Source organism: Pinus tabuliformis, chromosome 8 (assembly GCF_031772625.1).
Source record: "Pinus tabuliformis cultivar Carrire ecotype Pingquan chromosome 8, CPIR1, whole genome shotgun sequence".
Lineage (NCBI taxonomy): Eukaryota > Viridiplantae > Streptophyta > Pinopsida > Pinales > Pinaceae > Pinus > Pinus tabuliformis.
The window spans coordinates 307,904,481-307,924,719 of record NC_142294.1 but is presented as its reverse complement, the minus strand read 5'-3'; the positions used below and the strand labels follow the sequence as shown (position 1 = coordinate 307,924,719).

At 38.0% G+C, this 20,239-nt stretch overlaps 1 protein-coding gene across 1 annotated transcript in view; it reads left to right on the top strand.

The window, feature by feature from the left end:
* DEG5 (DEGP protease 5) overlaps positions 1-20,239 on the top strand; it is a 219,365-nt gene that overhangs the window by 120,844 nt on the left and 78,282 nt on the right. Inside the window, exon 7 of the mRNA XM_089461370.1 lies at positions 8,222-8,296. Within this exon, the coding sequence (XP_089317496.1) occupies positions 8,222-8,296 (75 nt within the window). The remainder of the gene's footprint in view (positions 1-8,221; positions 8,297-20,239) is intronic.

Sequence of the window (20,239 nt, the reverse complement as noted above, 5' to 3'; positions counted from 1 at the left end):
TCAATACCAGGCTAGACATTTGCTATGTTGTCAACACCCTCAGTTAGTTCATGGTGGAGCCGAAGAGGGCACACTGGGCAGCAACCAAACACGTTCTCAGGTATTTATAGGGAACAATTGATTATGGAATCTTGTACACCAGGAGTAAGGATATCATATTGAGTGGATTTATTGATGCAGATTGGGCAGGAAGTTCAGTGGATCGAAAAGGTACCTCTAGGTACTGTTTCAACATTGGATCAGGAATGACCTCTTGGAGTAGTAGGAAATAGAAATCTATGGCTCTGAGCTCAACTGAGGCAGTATATATCGCTGCGAGCACAGCTTCGTGTGAGGCCATATGGCTTAGAAAATTGCTTGTGAACCTATTCAGAAGAAAAATGGAGGCAACCAGGATCATGTGCGATAATTAGAGTTGCATCAAGCTCTCTGAGAATCTAGTGTTTCATGATCGGTCAAAGCATATTGATATCTAGTGTCACTTTGTCAGAGACTGTGTCTAGTGAGGAGCTGTACAGTTGAGCTACACTCCTACAGGTTAACAGGTGGCAGACATCCTCACCAAGGCCCTTGGAAGAACAAAGTTTGATTACTTCAGGGAAAATATGGGGATGATAAAGAATCCATTTCAGTAGCAGAAATGGGGGTGAGGTTGTAGTGCAGTAGCAGTTAGTAGTAGCACAATGCAACATGATGAGAAGATGATGCAGTGTTGGGAAGAAGGTCCAATAGCAACATGGATGCAGAGGGATTTGCAGTGCAGATGCAGTGTTGGGAGAAAGGACCAGTAGCAGCACAGATGCAGGGGGAGCTTCCTTACGAATATAGCAGTGGCAGAGGCAGAGCCATGGGCAGTAGTACAGTGTACAACAATGCAGAGGATGTTGGGGTAGGGAGGCCGAACATTAGCACAAGTATTGGTGCTAGATAATCAGCGTGATGCTCAGCGAGGAGTATTACTAGAGCACAGTCCTCGCTAAGAGGGAGTGTTGATTTCAGGTAGCATCGGATGTGCTCTAGCCATGAAAATCGGTGGAGAGGCTAAAGCACCTGGGATCTCCAAGACCCAGAAATGGTTTGGACAGATTGTACCTGGTTTGGGAGATATTAAAAGAATTAATATTTTTAATGGAGTTCCTAAGTCTAAACTCAGGAAAAATAAAATATTAATGGGTATTAATATAAAACTGGGTTAGAAGGTTCCAAAAGTCATGGATCAAGCCAAATCTAATCTTAGCCGTTGATTAGAGATTTAATCTCGGTTGTTGAAGGACCAACAGGAAAGTATAAGAAGAGGCTTGAGGGTCAATTGGAGAACACACTAAGGGAGACCAGTCAGTTCGATTTCTGGAGTGGGGTTAGCTGAGAAATTCGAACTAGTGGTTTGGATAGCAGCAGGAGGAAGCAAGTACGGAATAGAGAGTCGGGAACAACACCAGAAGACCAGTGCAAAGGTTGGAGAGGCAAACGCAGAGCCTCTTAGACTGCGCAGTCACTCGAGGGCCTGCGTGGGTGACGCAGAGAGGCCCAGTGCTGACGCAGAGAGGTAGGAGCTGACGCAGAGGATCTGGGAGCTACGCAGAGGTCAGCTAGCCTGACGCTGAGACTGGGAGAAGTGCTAGAGAATTTTCTCTCTGTTGGGTAAGCCAGTTTAGCACCTAGTTATATTGAAGAATTACTGAATAATAAAATCCTCCCTTGCTGCATTGGTTTTCCCACATTGGGTTTTTCCGAGGACCGTTGTCCAAAATATTTGTGTCGATGTGTTGATTCTTGTGCATGTGTTTGTTTCTGTATTATGGTGTGATATCTGCAACAAAATTTATCATAATGTTTACTGAAGGATTTTCATAAATAACTTATTGGGAAATAAGTAGGTAAAATAAATCAGTTGTTGCAGTGATAGAATTTTCACAAGTGCGGCCCTTGCGGCTATACCTATTAATATCGCGGTCCTCGTGACTGTCTTGAGAAAACTCACGTGACCCGAATCTGCAATTGCTTTAGAAAATTTGTGCGCGCCTCGCGGATGTATCGAGCGATCTTGCACGGGTTGCGTCACTGTCTTGAGAAAACTTGCGCAACTCTCTCAACTGTTCAGGACAAACTCGTGCAACCCTCGCACCTTTCCTGAACAACTCGCGTGCCTGATCCTCGCGCCTCCTTTCCTAGCTGCAGCTACCTCAGATGGGATCTCTATGAGAAGATGCACCTTGGATTTATTAAATTAGCTCAAACACACCTTGTATTTATACTAAACACAAGGGCTCCATGTGGTGTCATCCAATTGTCATGTGGCACACAAATACACTAGGCTGACCTGCTCTAGGTGCCACAAAAACCCACCAGCAACTTCGAAAATTAATATCTCAAGTTCTAGACCTCAGATTTGAGTGATTTTCGATACCTCTGGTTTCTCTAGAGGTCCTCTATCATCTCAAATCACCACATGTCCAAAACTTCTCATGGATTCATACCCACATGATTGGGTGCAAAGCCTATAGGCTTGGGTTGTAAGCCCACCAACATATTTGTGTGCCCATTTCTCCAAAACCCTCAAGCCTAGGGTTTGGAGTACCTCCCAAGCTACAAATCTCAACAATCTAACGATCTGTATGTATTAACTTGGCCATGGCATTACATTAAAAATTTATCTTCCTCAAATTATTTTCTAAATTAAATTGAGCAATAAAGTTAGATATGCTTATTTAGAGCTTGTAATTTTAACTTATGAATATTTGTAGATAATTTTGTAATTTATTTTACTAACCCTTGTATTTTGTTTTTAATAGTGTAAATAATTAGAGGGGTTTTATTTTTCAAATTGAATTTTATCTATAAATATTGGAGGAAGCCTAGCCTTTTGTAACTTTGCAGGTGTTCCATCATAAAATCAAAGGCTATTTCGAATTTGTGGAAGAATCAAGCCCTCATCTAGCCTAACGACTAGGGTTTGGGCACTGAATCACACTTCAAGGAAGTCGTCCTACCATCTGGAGGAGGTTGTTTAGTTTCTAGGGTTACATCTAGGCTCAAGGGCCCTGGATCTCTCATCTTGAGACCCTAGAACCCCAATGCTTGAGAAAAATTGGAAGCCGCTAGCCTTTTGGGGCTTGATCTCATTGATTTCATGGGATTCTTCAAGGGTTTGGCATTTAAAGGTTTGTTTGGAAAATTTTGTGGCTATAAATTATAAGTTCTTGGCATAAATCTAACATATTGTGGTTGCAGGATCATTTGAAATCACTTGGAAGCCTTTTAGGCTTGGCTGCAGGCCTAAAAGGCCTTATTAAGCCTATCCGTGGGGGTTTTGAGGGCTTGTAGCCCTAGCCAAAAGCATAAATAGGCCATATAGACCTAGTTGCAGCTCTTGTTGGCTCTTTGAAACCCTAACTCAGGCCTTGGATACTTGATAATTTTATTGCAATCAATTTTGGCACTAATTTCTTGTGTTTGCAAGCCTAATCAAAGATTTTGTCAAGGTTTGGTGTTGAATTTTATTAAGAAATTTGCAAATATAAGATTTGATCCATAGAAGCCTTGAAGTTCTTGTTTTGTTGGCTAATCATTTGTTTTGCAGGTTTAAGATCATCCTGGATATCCTGAATTCTGGTGAGAAAGGGGTAATGCCTTCACCCTTCTGCATAAGAACATTCCTTAGCTTTTCCTTCAAGAACATCTTCCGCTGCTCGGAAGGATTCTGATATAGTGAGGCAATAGCATCCCACATTTCTTTGGTCATATTCTTGGCCGCAACGTGTGAGACTATATGATCTCAAACTCCATCGAGAATCAACTGCTTTGCCCTAGCCATCTCCTTATTGTAATTCGCTAGTTGATCAACATCTGTAGGTACGACTACAACTCTTTTTGCGTACATCTTCAGACCATATTCATCTAGCAGGAATGCCATCCTGGCCTTCCAGATACAATAGTTCGATGCACCCTCTAATCTGTCCTGATCTCGGAGTCCTGTTGAAGCCATTAGTGCAAAAACTTGACCTGGGTTGGAAATTTCCTTCTTTCACTTGCTCGGCTGCTAGCTCTACTATTCGTACCCCTTCTCGAAGTGAGAAAATCTCCCTACTACAACTGAAAATTTTGGATTTCTGAAAATAGAAACTCTTAAGAGAAACCCCTTATGTGTGTGTAATTTCTCTTCCACCTAGCACTGATTCTGCTACTGCAAACTATTGCAAAAACCTTTTGCACCAAAACAAGGAATCTGCTCTGCGAAAAAACTGTGTTGCTCTCTTCTGCCTGCTGGAACCACTTCCTGGACAAATCGACCCTTTCTGCACTCTGCTAAGTCAAACCTAAAGGATCTTTGTTCTTACATAGATGAAGACAAAAGACATTGCAAGGAGCTGACCTAATATCTCTTTAAAGAAGCTCGAAGAAATTGTGATTTGGGACCATACTCGAAGGTAGAAATGGAGGACAAGTAAGGTTGAAATATTACTCTTTACACTCTACAATACAAGAAAGAGATAAAATCTGAAGTATGTCACTAAAAGAATGAGGTACATAAAATCTTTTGTTCTTATATCTCAAGAGCTAGGTTAGCAAAAACCAAGCATAGATCTAAATTGTAAGTCCATTTCAAAGTTCCCTTGGAACCAATGACTCCTAAGTTCATCAAAGCTAAGATGATCTCAAAGATCTGTGCTCTTAGAAGACTACGTCAATCACATTGCATGGAATGCTAGATCTACTTTGATATGAAGGAATCACATTTAGGTATTGTCAAAACAAGATAAGAAATAATATAAGTGTGAGCTAACAATGTTATGCTCCATTGAAAGATATTGTTGACATTTGATGTATTATGAAAGGGTCTGTAAAAATACATTGCATAAGATGGTGTGTTCCTCCCTTTTCAAGACAAAGACATAATTGATATAATAGATGTTGCTTGCATGGGTATTCAGAGCCTTTCCTTACACATGAAGACTAAGTTTTTGTGCTACAATCATATTTATTTGGACCTAAGACCATCAGTGAACGAAACATTAATGAGCTCCATTTCAAGTATAATGGAAACTCTAGGGTTTGTAGCAATCACATAAGTATACTTGTAGAACTTGCAAATCTAGAAGATGGTAGGTCTTAAGGATTTTGAATATTGAAGCATCTAGGTTTTGTAAACCCTAGCAAAGGTTTGAATCAGAAAACTTCGGGGACAAAACCCTAGGACTGATTGTTTCTGCTGAAAGAAGAAGCCCTAGCTCTTGGGAAAGACAGAAAGAACATCATGTTGATGTAACGACAAGAATGGTGAAAATTACAAGAAGCTCAAGATTAAGAGGGATCGAAATTTTCTCAAAAGATAAGTATTATATCTCTCCTCTCTTTAATTACTACTGTTGTTATTGTCTTTATCTTTGGATAGTCTCTTGTTTATATACTTTGCTTAATTGTATTTTTTCTTCCATGGCCTCCTAGTGAGGATTGTAGGTCAATGGCAAGGGTTGCCTAGGCTTTGGCATCAAGATGAAAGAAATGGAAGAATGTAGCAAAGAACTAGGACTTTCCTGAATTATAGAAGACATGAATGCAGAAAGAGTGGGAAATTTGAAGTATGCATTAGAGGAGTCAAAATCTAGCATGCACCATATGGAAGCAAGATTTGAGAAGCTTCTCCCAAAAATAAGAAGAGGATGATGACAAGGAGTTTGCCTTAGTTGGAAGAATTACCTAAGGTTCTTGAAGAACCTAAAAAGAATCCTCATGACTAAAGAAGACAATGTACTTTGGGATTGGTTGAATGAATCAAGGATGATCTCTCTGAAAAAAGGACACATGTGTCAAGGAACTGCCTTTAGAGGGAGATGGCAATAGAATTTGACACGAATGATCTTGGATTGATGCACTACTTGGGACTTGAGGTTGGCAATGTTGTTGATGAGAAAAATACTGTTGGTGGTTGTTTCTGCTTGGGATCTACTATGATTGTTTGGAAGAGCAGGAAGTAGGATTTTGTTGCACTAAGCACTGTGGAAGCAAAATATATGGCAGTTTGTGCAGTTAGCTATAAAACAATTTGGATCCGTAAAATGATTGATGGATTGTTTGATGGTGCGTTGGATTTGACCGTGATAATCAAAGTTGTATAAAGTTGTCAGAGAACCTGGTTTTTTTATGTAAGGTCGAAGCACATTATGATTAAGTACCACTATTTGAGATATGGTGTTGATGGGTGGTGCGAAGCTACAATATATCTCCACTAACAAACAAGTAGTTGATGTATTTCTGAGATAAGCTTGGACTTGTGGATAATTCCTCCCATATTAAGAGGGAGTGAGGATGGGCCCCTGTTTTCTCCTTGTGTCATGTACTGTGACCGATTAGGATTAACACCCTATGTCAAGTACATGGACCTGGATAGGGAGAGTGGTAGATTGGATAAGCATCATGGATTGGCATTCATGTGTCATGTATCGTGGCCGATTAACATTAACAACCTAAATCAAATACATTGATCCGATTTAAGAAGAATGATTCGGTGGACCAAAATTTCCTTGTATCAAGTACTGTGATCGATTAGGACTGGCACCCCTAAGTCATGTATTGTGATATCGAATTACGAAATGGTCCTGTGGACGACATACTTTGAGGAACCTAGGTGGAGTATGTGCCTCGGAGAGGCGGTTGTGTGGTGTCATGTTGAATGCCTCCCAACGTTGTGCTCTGATCTAGTGAAGAGATAGAGCTTATTGAAAAGGCCTTGGTAATTTGACAATGCTAGTTCTGATGATGTTATTGATGATGCTTATCAATCTAGATCCTTTCTTATAAAATATTTCAACTTGAGAATATCCTGATAAGTCATTATGAATGCCTCCCTAGTTAAGAGGGAGTGTTGAAATCCTAACTAGGTTCAGTCTTCCTAATGTATATTTATCATTGATGTATTTATTATCATTTGTCAAGCATGTTTTTCAAGCATGTTTTTCATGCTAGAGTCAAAAGAATTTATTTTTTAGTCAAAAGAAAAATTATTTGTGTCCTTTCTCATTGGGACATTTAAAAGAAAGAGAGTTTGAATTTTTATTATGAGTCATAAACCCACAAGTTGACCATGTCGGCCCTCCTTGGACAAGCAGCCTAGCCCTCCAAGTGGCACCTATTTGACCCTCCTAGACAACTATATATTGGAGATCCATTTGACCCATTTGGAGATCATTCATTCAACACACAACAAGTATCTTTTGCACCTAGCGAAGGAGGAAAAAGGATAAGACAAAGGAGAAAAAGAAGCAAGTCAAAGCAAGAAGAATTTAGCATCTTTGACCGAATTTATGACTTTTACCAGCTCGCACATGTGGAGGACAAATTTCTGTGAATAGGCTGAGTTTCTTCTGGGTTAGTTGTAGGCCAAGTTTTGGCCCTAGTTGCAGGCCCGATTTTTTCTGAGTTTGACTAGATTGGAGCAGATTTGACCAGCATTGAGTTTGACTTTTGGAGGTGACTTGGAGGAGGGTTTGACTTGGTATCTTGGTGGAAGTTTAGCATTGGTTCTTGGCTTGGATATCTCTCATTTTGATCTGAATTTATAAGGAAAGGATCACTGTGTTTTCCCCTTTGTGGGTTTTGCCCTGGTCATTGACCAAAATTTTGGTGTCTCTTGTCTCATTGTGATCTCTATTTTGAATGGTTGAACAGAAGTATAATTGCTTGATGAAGAATAAATAAAGGCTAAAAGAACAATACTTTTCACAAGTAATTATCAAGAAAGAGAAATTAAGTGCATGCCTCTATTACACTTGGTTTCTCAACGACCACTTTTTGGTCATATGTGGAGATTAGTTTATCATTTTTGTTCTCTAGCCCCATAGGTGAAATCTTTCGAATGTTCATACATTTCCTCTTTCTATCTTCTTAATGCTTTTTAATGTTTCCCCTTATCTTTCTATTCATTTCATTTTATATTGAGACACAAGGTAAATAGAATGTAAGCATGTTAAACAAGATTGGAAAGAGTCCTAAAATTTGAGTAAAAGCTTCTTGTTTATGGGAGGTTCATAGAACTTGATAGTCATTTTGTTATATGATATGCTATGACTTGAAGGTGGCAGTGTTAATCGCTACGTGATTTTTGGACTTTAAGGACAATGTTTTTTGTGCTTTTCATAAAAATGGATTGAAACTACGGTGACAATGATGTTATTTAATATTATTTCATTCTTACCACAAGAATATTCTGTGTTTGATTTTACAGGAAATTCTGGGGGTCCTTTAATAGATTCATTTGGCCATGTTATTGGTGTCAACACCGCTACCTTTACTCTCAAAGGTCATCTTTAACCTGTACAATCATAACTTGCTTGTTTTCTTATGTTGTTGATATAAGAGAAGAATATAAAGAATAAAGGATAATAGTTTTCTATATAAACGAATAAGGTACATTAATGAACTGAAATTTTCAATCTACCAAAGGTCATGCCTACCAAAATTTTGGATCTCTGTAGCCTCTATTTATGACATATGGCTCTTTACTTAATGTTGATTATTATATATTCTCATGTTTCTAAACGATATTTATCATGTTAAAAATGAATTTATCTTCCCTTCCTATGGATGTTGACAAAACCCTTGTGGTTAACGTCTAACATCCTTTATAATATTAGTAGGTTTAGCAGAAGTGTCAACAATGATTTATTTCATTCGAGTACTAATGTGGCCACGGTAGTTTGCAACTAGAAGGTAAACATCCTCACCTCCCTAGCGTTGTTCTCTTGTAAGGTGCTGAGCTATGACTTCAAAGAAAACAAGAAAACAAAGATACAGATACAAAATGATGGAACTGTTAGAACTGTTACCCATCAACTTGGCATAGGGATATGTCAGCATATTTATCATACCTTTAGCAGAAAATGTCATGACTGAGTTTGAACTGAGATATAATGTGCGTGAGTGAATACGGTTTGAATATGGTTCTGGTTGTATATATGACAGCAGGGTCGTTGATTTATTGAAATTCAGAATTAAAGACTTTTCAGGGGTATTATAAGTGCTGACTTTACATTTATTCCAGCCCTGTGATAGGCAGATGTGAAGAAGAATACTTATGATCCAAAACGGAGGCTGTTCCATTTTGCTGGAAGATTTGGCTACTTTATTTAATAAGATGACTCATTCCAGCTCATGGGAACATCTACCAGTGTTGCTGACATCAGCATTGGGATAAAATGGTCTTGATCACAAAAAATCATAATTATCGAGAAAATGGTAGAAATTGGCAAATATTTGCAAGATATAAAAAAAATACAAAAATATAATTTTTTTCAATTCTTTTAACATCTAAAGCTAGCATGACATCAAATAAATGTATTTCCACACAAATATGAAAACATAACTAACATATAAGATGTCTAGTGATACATCGCACATCAACAATGAATCATGTCTTGAACCCTGAGTCTTGACTCAACCTCAAAATATCAACAAGAAATGTAATAAATAATCTTATCGTCATGAGTTGTCTACAATGAAGTTAGATACATAAACTTTTTCATCTCGAGGAAGAAGACCCTGCTGGCATTGGATTTTGATGTCCTCTAGAAAAGGAAGTACGATGTAGACTCTGAACCCCCTTGGGTTCACCATATTCCCACATATAGTACAAATTTCTCAACATTTTTAGTCTTCAATGTAATGATTAAACCTAGGGCACAAAAAAAATTCAATGTTAAAATTATCATTTTAAAAATCAAAATACAAGAAAATTGCATAAAAAAATATAAGTCTAAAATTTACATAGTAGATTTTCTACAGTCTAATAAAAATTCAAGGAAAAAGAGGGAAAATTGATAAGCATCCAAAACCTATCAAAAATTTGTAGAAACAAAAAAGAACAAAGATGGACATACCTACAAATACAGCACCAGTTGTGGGAATTCGGGAAATCCTCCTTGCACTATAATAAATTGATGATGGCAAACAAAACACTCATTCCTTAGCAAGATGAAGAAAAACTAATGGGTAAAGGAAACCCCATGAAAAATATGGAAAAATAACAATAAAGTGGTGAAAATTGATGCCCATACCTGCAAATGTGTCCATGGTTGAGGAATATCAATCCCACTGCAAAGGAACACGGCGATGACAAATGAAAATGGTGTGCTCCTCCTTCTTGGCTCAAGCAAAATGGTCTCCTCCTGTGCTAGTCAAACCCTTCTTCTTGTTTGCAAAATGAGTAGAAAATAAGGTCAAAAAACAACTTAAATTGCTCCCATCCATGGCCCAACAATTTTTCAGTCGTGGTGAGATTTTATTGCACTCTTTGTGATAAAATCACGATTTATTCAGAAAGGAAAAAATCGGCAATTTTGACTGGTGATTTTGTTAATTCCATTGAAAATTCTCTAAATCAAAATCATATCATTTAGAAGGCTATTTCCTGTCATGCATATCTAGGGCAGCAGTTAAATATTGGTATGATCAACCAATCAATACTTCCGCAGTATTGCAAGTCCCATCTGGATTGGTCTGAAATATACTCTTGAATAATTCTCCTAGTATGGTTTGTTTCAGATCCATTATCTGGGTAATGCGATGAGTTGTGTATTGATAAGAAACATGAGGCTTGGTTTATCCATATCGCAGCATTTCTGAGATCTTTCTAAACTCTGGATATATGGAACTTTGCAACATTGACAGTTGGATATAGCAGAACATATCTTATGAGTTTGACTGCAGAGGTTATAGGCTCAAACTTAACTTTGAACTTGAGCTTCATAAGGGTTGACATAGATACATTGAGGGTTTGACCTTGATGGAATAATCTGCTCATGAACTGTGCATAATATTGACCTTCCATATGTCAACATCCTTGCAGCAGAATGTGATCTTAATTAATGAAAAATGATTGCAGCTGTAAAACCTTGATAGCAGCACTTTCTGATATATGGCAGTATCCCTGAACTTTATATGACAATGTATCCTTGGCAGAAATTGTGTCAGCAATGACCTCTTCTTGATAATAATTTTTTTTGATGATGTAACAATTCTATCTACCTCCGTAGGTCCTATCATGAAGTTGGATAGTATCCCTATTTAGAGATTTATTGATAAGAAATCTTGGAGCCATCAAAAGTTCAAAAGCAGAGGAAGAATATAGTAATATGAGCAACTCTGGAAGTGTTCTCTTTTAAAGATCATGGACCAGACCCCTGCAGCAGTATCCCTGATTTTGCTTGAATCATTAAAGAATGGTTGTCTGGATGCAGATGCCTAGGACCTTCGTATAATGGCTTGGGAGCAGTTGGATGACTGAATGATCTCATTGAATGTTTTCCTCACACTGGTTGAAGAAGGTCAATTGTCTCTCAGATTCTTGACACAATTGCAGCATGATAAAGTCTCATCCTAAAGATGAGGACCAGATTGATGAAGTCTAAAGCTAGATTTCAGTGAGAACTATAGAATTGAAGATAGCTTGATGGTTATGGGTGAGGTCACTTTCCTGATATTTAGAGGGAGCCATGCAACTATTAATGATGTCTGTTCATCAGATGATATCAATGTAAGACTTCTAAAGCCAAAGTGAAAATCCTTGATTTACTATCTCCTATGCTCAAAAGTCTAATAAAGATGGAGAAGCTGCTGATCCCTGGTTTCTTGATTTTCATCTATCAGATGCCTCTAAGACATGCTATAGATATACCTAATATATTGAACAGTTGTTTATGATCAGAAATTCACTACTGAAATATAAGATTCCATGAATTTTCCAATATTAACTGAGCTGGCAATATGAAAACTGGAAAGAGCTCATCTAGGAGCTCTATCTTCTAGGATCCATGAATGAAGACTGAAGCCTGTTGCCATGGGAGCTCTAGAGGGAAGAAAGCAGCAAGCATGGCTTACTATGAATCCACTCTATTGAAGAAGCTCTTCAATGAGCCATTTGTGCACACCATCATTGTACATTGAAGAAGAAGATTCCGAAAATCCAGTATTTCACATACCACTTTATATGGTACAACAAAGGACACTCCTGTTTTATAGCATGTTTGAATAGACAGATCTCATGATGAGCAGGTTGTCTGATGGACAATGTGCACCCTAGAAAGTCAAGTTTAGGCTATGGTCTCCCTGAGTAAGAGGGAGTAAGATCTGTCAACTATTTTCTTCATAAAGATATGTAAGAAGCAGAGGATTGCTAAGTGCTGCCAAGATCTTTGTTGTAAATCAATATGTTTTCCATATATATACATCTATATGCTGCTGAATGGAGCTGTGAGCCTCCCATTGAGACTTTCAGAAAGCATCTTGGCACTATTCCCTATATGAAGGGATCCTTGGTTGAACATTGAGCTCTGGGAGCTCCTGGGTGCTTGGGGTACTTATTGAGCTATGGGCGACCATAGGGTGAGTGGTTCACCTTCCCCTATTGGTGTGCTATGTACAGGGTGAATGGTTCACCTTCCCCTCTGATACCCCATGTTGGTTGACATGTGTGTAGGGTGAGTGGTTCACCTTCCCCTACGATTGTGGACATGTGTATGTAGGGTGAGTGGTTCACCTTCCCCTACTGTTGATGACATATGCATAGGATGAGTGGTTCACCTTCTCCTATGGCATATGAGCAGGATGAGTGGTTCACCTTCTCCTGCATATACCCCAGTGAGAGATGCATTTAGGCATCTGCTTGTGGACATGTCGGTGTGATGTGGTTCACCATTTCCCCACATGTAGGATGCTTATTCCCTACAATCTATGGTTGACATGTCGGCGAGATATGGTTCATCCTTTCCCCACGTGTAGGATCCTTCCTACCATTGATGGTTGGCATGCGTGTAGGATGTGGTTCATCCTTTCCCTACGATGGTTGTGATGTGTGACTGTAGGATGTGGTTTATCCTTCCCTACGTATGGTTGTGAGCAGGATGTGATATATTCTTTCCCTCCTATTGATTTAGTACCATCCTACCCATGTAGTCCAGGACACATGGGAAGTACTTCTCATCTGGCCAATGAGTTGGGAAAAGTGGATAGGGACCATTGCACTACCGATGGACGCATCATGTATTGTCGTACTCCCTATGTCTAGGATGCTTGGTGTTCATCTACTAGACCACTTGGGATCAAGTTTGTTTTTATGGACTGACTTTAGTCAGTAGAGAGTGGCAAGGTTTTGTGACTCACTCTCGATCAATTCTTCTTCATTATCTATATCAGTGTTCAGCAAAGTTGAGACGAGATGCAAAGATGGATCATGACGACAGGATGACATGATGATCGATGACGACAGATGGATTGGCAGGTGGAATTCTCCCTAGTTGAGAGGGAGTGTTAAATTTGGAAACTAGGGCCAAATCCACCTTGGGACAACTCATTTGATAGAGATGATGACTGCATTAGATTCCTCTTTTCGAGAGGACTAAGATTGATATAAAGATCATCTCATTAGGACAAGCAAAAGTATGATTTTGAATTTATGCCCACTCATGTACAATTTGTTCAGGTCGGCCTCATCATCATGTAGGCTCATAGAGCCCAATAGACATGACTCTTCACCCTCATCGACTTGTATAAATACAAGTGTCCCTCCTCCTCATTTGGCACATTCATCACTCACTCATTCTCTCTCCTTCTCTCATTGGTTCGTACAACATTGGGCAACTTCTCTCTCTCACACGTGTGGCAAGAAGGACGAGTTTTTTCTGGGTTGAATTGCAGAACCGAAATTTCAGACACCAGACCAAGTTTGACCAGTGCTGACTGCACTTTGATCGCAGAAAATTACAAGAAGTTTTCTCTCTCCTTTGACTGGGTTATTTTGGGTTCACTTTGACCTCTTGATCAGGCCGAGTTTGACTGTGGAAGACCGAGCTACTTAGAGGATGATTTATTGCTGATTTGACTAGCGTTGACTTTTTGGTTAGGGCTAAAGTTCGACTGCAGTTGACTGCAGAAATTTACAGGGTTGTTTTGACTTTGAATTGTGCTATTCAATTTGAATTTTGTACTCTCTCTCTCTCTGTGCTGAACTTTTGATATAATAATAAGAAGAATTGATCAAAGGGTTTTCCCCTCATTGGGGTTTTTCCCTAGCATCCGCCAAATTTGGTATCCTCTTGTTTTGGCTTGTCTTCTACATTTTGCTTCATGTTCTAGCTGCTTTTATTGTCAATGTGATTATTGTGATTGCTATTGAAATTGGAAATTGTTATTGGGCTACTAAGGAACTTTGAAGTAAATTGTGCTAAGCATAGAACATACCATTGTTAACTGAAATTAACAGATTTTTTTCATCTGGGGTTAAAAATCACAAATCAGTTTGTTTTTTAGGGTTTATAGGTGACCTATGGCACTGGTTTTGAAGGGGCACCCTTTAGAAAGGTGTTTTTATTTTTTATTTTAGGGTGCTTTACTTTGGAGCCTCAAGCATCTAGCTTGAGGAGACTCTAGAAATATTGCATGGCATGTGGGATGATATCATTTAACGGTATCAAACTTGACTTGTCAAAATATGGAAGGAATGATGGAAGATTAGCATGGTGCAGCTTTTGGAGGGTTTTGAAAGGTTACACACTTCATCTTGGAATCCATATTGGCAATCTTGAATGAATACTTGGGTCTAACTTGCATATTTTATGGAACAAAATAGCCCTTGTGAGGCCTTTGAAGGTTGGGCGTTGCACATTGAGGGTTGTTTTGGAGGGGTTGTTCCATTTTTTGGGGTCTTCTACTCATTTTTGTGGGGTTAGCTTACTTTCGAAGGCTAGAGTGTCTACCCTAGAGATGACTTGGAGGCTGCTGACTATATCTTAGAGCTCTTACATGCCATCATTTGTGGAGACACCCTTCTTTGGGGGTTGATTTCATTGTACGTGTGGCATGAACAATCCATATGATTAATTAATTAGAGAAGAGGTGTTTTACCCTTGTTACTGCTCAATCTTGCAAGGGTCCTAAGATGGGTTCCTATAGAGCAACTACTAGGTTAAGTGGCAACAATAAAGTAATAGCCCACTGTCACCTCAGCTAAAGATCCCTGCTCTTTACGGACTTTCACTAATGGGAGGAGTCTCGTTATTAGGGAAATCACTAAGAATAACATATCAATGGTGCGGAGGCAGTGATTTCAAGGACCTATTCAAAGGAGAGACTCTAATGATAGTGCTTGCTTACTTTAGAAGCAAGATGCGTGGCTCTCCAAGAAGGGCTAGCGAGAGACCTAGACCTAGGGTTGAGGAGTGTTTCTTCATATAAAGCGCCCTAGGCCTAAGAATCCTAGAAGAATAGGGTTTTCTAAGCATTCCTTGTGAAATTGGAGTGTTAAGGTTTCGAGACAACAAAGAAACCCTAGTGGACCTGTTGCACTCAAATTGTCAAAGTTCCATGGAAGTGGAAGTACCAACTTTTTCAACAAGGATCGGATCACATATCAACAGTCCATGTGTCATAGTCATCCCAATCTGCAAGTTATATATTGTAAATGATCTTAGTAAAACCTTGAGTCTATGTAACAACCTAAGTAAGCCTATAATTTGTTAACGAATTCCATCCTAGGGGGTTTTTTAACCTCACTAATTACCTATGTTTTTCAACACGGCTAATTAGAAGATTTTTTTCACTCCAGCTTAAACCCCCAAAACTAGGGTGAAATTTATTGTCTGATTATTAGGTGAGTCTTAGTGTTTTAGTCGAGTTTGATGTAAAAGTGGTTTGGCAATAATTTAAGCTAATTGGCTTAATTATTTTATTACAAATCACTTGGTTTACCAGATCATATTGAGTCACAGATGGGTTATGTGTTTTGACGGTCTAAGATGAATGTGTATTCCCTCTTTGAGTCTTGTAAATGAAAAATGATATGTATTAGAGAGTTTGAAAAAAATTAATCCCCTCGTGTAAATTAATCAATTTTTCTAGCAAAATAAATTTAAATCCTAAGCCAGAAAATAAATTCTCCAAATGGAAAAATTCGTGGGTCTTAAACGAGTAAATTTTTAAAGGTCTTCCACTAAGGGAATATTGTATTTTTCAAGAAAATTTGAATCCATAAACCTCGGTGGTTAAGTCAAAGTCAATTTTTTGAGGAAATTAGCTCTAAATAATTAATTTTGAGCTAATTGAAATGGAATTAAATGATAAATTGGAAAATTCCTGAAAAATAAAAAATCAAGGGCCAAGGTTAAAATATATTGAAGTATTTATCAACGACCAAGATTATTTGACTAGGATAAAAGAAACTAGCCGTTATTTTTGCATTTGGAGGAGTTATCTATAAATTAGAGAGTCAATTGAGTCTCTAGTCATCTTGATCTCTAGTTAGAAAATTTCTGTTGAAACAACTTTGTAACTATTGCCCCGTTGGGAACTATTTTTTCAACATAATAAAGACTTTGGGGTGCAATTCAAAGTGTTTTTGTTTATTGATTTGTGATATGTGATGACTATGGACATCTCTATGTTGTGCTGAATATTGGTAAGATTTGTTTTTTTAATTAGATGGAGATAGAACCATACTATTGATAGTTTTGGGCTAATCTTAGGTGGTTTGATTCCCCATGTGATCTAACAAATTATTTTGAGATAAATTCATAGTGCTTGCAAGTACTTCAGTCTTTGGCCTCCAAGTTCACAAACTTGGGCAAGAATCACTGTTGCTTGGATTCCAAATATTTATATGGTGGATTAAATCTTCGCTAAGGCTATAGTATACATTGGGGTTTCTAAAGTATTTTTAGCCATTCTTCAAAAGAAAAAACTCCATAAAAATATTTTTCTAAAAAAATAAAATTCAAAACCCTTGTATATTTGTAAATCTTGTAAATAATTTTCTAGAACTAACTTGTAAATTATTTTTTCTAACTTGGGTTTTGGGGTTTTGATATTTTGTACAGTATTTGGGGTTTTGGATTTTTGAAATTTAAATTTTTTAGATTGGGTATTTGGGTTTCTATTCTAAATTTGTTTCAAGATTGACGAAGAAATTGGCATTGGAGACCTCAGAAACCCTAGACGTCTATACATCTAGGGTTTTCAGACTATTTTTGCAGGTTGCTTACTTTCAAATCGGGGAAAAAACTCATTTTCTGAAGGCCCTAGCCCTTACCCAACGTAAAAGGCTAGTGTTTGGGATCTATTTTGCAAGCATTAAGAAGGCCATAAGTCCTACAAGGGCTAGATCCCATTGCAAACAAGAGTTTCTTCAAAGGATTGACATTTTATCTCTAACAATTTGTTTTGCAGCAATTTTTGCTCAAATCTTGTGATTTTAGGTGCCAAGTACATTGGAAAAATTTTGGTAAATTTGGGCAAATAATCTACAAGGTCTTGGGCCTAGGTTTTTCTCTCTAAACCTTATGTTTCTCACTGTTTCGCTACTGTTGTAATTTTTGTTTCATAACAGTGATACATAAGCCCTAAAATCACATTTAATTGGTCAAAATACTCTAAAATTGCGAAATTTAATTTTTCTACAAATTTGGCCACTTGGGCATCAAAGATCTAAAATTTTGCTTCTTGGAATTTTCTGCGTAAATCACTGAATCAGATCTATAATTTTTTGAATAACTTACTTTAAAATGCTCAAAAACTAAATTTTCCAGTTTTGGCAAACTTTTGGCATTTTGGGCACTTGTTGTAGCATCAATAACTTACTGATTTTCTGATTTACTTGCTTCTGTAATAAGTTATATCAGATCTGATTTATTTCTAAATATTGCATTTTAAAGTGGTTTAAAACTCATATTTTACTTTGGCAAGTTGTTGGGCATCTCACTGATCATATCTAGTCATCATTAGCTTATTGTCTCTTGGATCTAAGGTGTTTTCCTTACTGTTGTTATAAATTTCTTACTGCTATCATAACAGTCATTTGTTACATCTTAAGAGGTCTGAAAATCATAAATTTACATTGGCTAATCATTGGGAAATTTTTTGTTTCATATGCTTGGCAAATTTAATGATTTAAAGAGATTTTCCTACTGCTGAGATAGGACTAATAAGTGTTGAATTTCTGAAGTATTACAATTGATCTAACATTGGCTTGTCTTGAGTTGAATTTGAGAATTTGTTAACTTGGCACTTAGTCACTCAAGCCCTAAATCTTCTAATCTTGTCTAAAGTTGTTTTAACATTTAAGATATTGTGGTTATAAGCATTGATTGAATCCAATTGAGCATCTCTTGATAGTTAGCATTGAATAATAAGATCACAAAATATCTTGTTGAGAATTATCTTTGGTAATTGCGGTTGACATCTTGTAACCATTGGTTAATTGATAATTGGATAAATTGCTATAATTTTTTATCGCAAATTGGTTAAGCATCTTGTGGATTAATTTATAGTTGAAAGTTTGCACTTGTATCTTTAAGAATTTATATTGCTTAAGATTGTCATATCATTATCGTTAAGTACTCTTGCTATAAGATAATTTACAATAAGTACTTAAAGAGCCCAAACAAATCGTAGCTCAAGATAATTTCACTCGTTATCATTACACAAGCATTCTAGGAACTAGTTGCATCAAAACTTACCTCAAAGCATAAGCTTGGTTGATAGAAACATAGGGCCACCCTACTCACCTAGCTTGAGGGGCTTAACAACTTTTCTGTGGTTAACACGGTGACTTTGCAATTGTCAGATCCACAGTCTCTGCAAGTGCCGGAGGCATCGGGTGATAGGGCCTAACAGAAGGTATCGTTAATCAGGCCTTTCCCTGCTTCCTGTTGGCCTCCTTCCCACAATCTACCTTGGAGCCTAGTTTCAAAACAGTTAAGGGAAGGTTACATTTAGACTAGACATATAATTAAAAATTAAAATTAACCAAGATCCTTGCATCACACCTAGATCCTAGGATTTGCATAAGCATATAAGTTATCTAATCATACAAACAACAGTTGTCCATCCAATTATTTGGTCATAATTTATAATAAGCAAGAAATCTTGACTCCATAAAGCACTGGTCTCAAACTCTAAATCTAATCAAATCATTAATCTTGCTAAATTTTTACCAAGTGGTTAGGCCACTCAACTGTGTCTCCTGGGCAAGTTGGTTCCCAACTTGTTTTCCCTCATCTCATTTCCATAGGGACTACCCCCCATAGCCTGCTATTGGGAGACAACGAGAACGGAGAGGTCGAGGATTAGGGTGACAACCCATGACCTGAGCGTTGTCGCGGTGCTTGTACAATCCAGGCGACAACAAGTTCTAAACGAGGTCAAGGGTTTGGGGTGAAACTTTAAACAAAAGGTCTTGACCAAGTAATGGAGAAGAAAATGATCAAAGGGATAAGATTTGGCTTGAATTTTCAATACAATGATCCCTAATGAAGCTACTAACCAAAGGAAACATAGGGAGAAATGGTCTTCGAGCTAGGGCTTGGCGAAAATTGAGATTCAACCATCGGAATGGCTTCAAAATTGAAGGACCTCTCAAGGACACACTAGCACAGTTCTAGATCAAATTTCACCAATTTTGGATGGCTACAATTGATTTCGTGTGATGCCCTAGGGAGGCAACTAGGGGTAGGGTTTAGAAAAGGAGGGAGAGGTGAAAAAGATTTTCATGTGGTGATCATCAAGGACTAGACTAGTGCCCAGCCTATTGGGGAGAATAGGGTCAATGATATTTTGATGTTTAGAGTTTCATTCTACCCAATCAACGAGTCCCCCAACAACTTCGTATAGCCCTTGTTAGCGCTTGGAATTCACCTAGGCTGAGATAGACAAACTCTCAAGGCTACATCAAACCATTTCACCTCGTAGCTAGCCCTACGAGGTATGAGAAGGCTCTCTCGGGTCAGATTCGGTAGATCTTTCAATATGATAAGCTGACCAATTAGGAGTAAAGATTTTAGGCTAGTAAATTGATAAGGGGGGTTGATTTAAAGATTTTTGGAGTTTTTGGTGGCAATTGGAGGGAGTGCAATTCAGGGTGCGGGATTGGGCTCAGTTTTTGCAGGGGGATCTTTGGGGCAAGGTAGGAGTGAGTGCTGATGCCTTAATCTGAGATGGATGATCAGGAATGATAGAGGAGGAGCTAAAGAGGGCAAACAACAACTTTGAATCCTCTTTAGACAGTGGAAAACATAGATATTGAACAAAATTAAAAGCTGAGCATGGCATGCATGAATTCAAACTTTATCACTTCATCTGTTCAATTAGCAGCAAAGAAAGAGATGGAACACATAAACACACTTACAATAACATGTAGAGAACACACCATCAACACAACAATCCACAAGAATCCACAATGATGTCTGCAAAACCCTGGCCT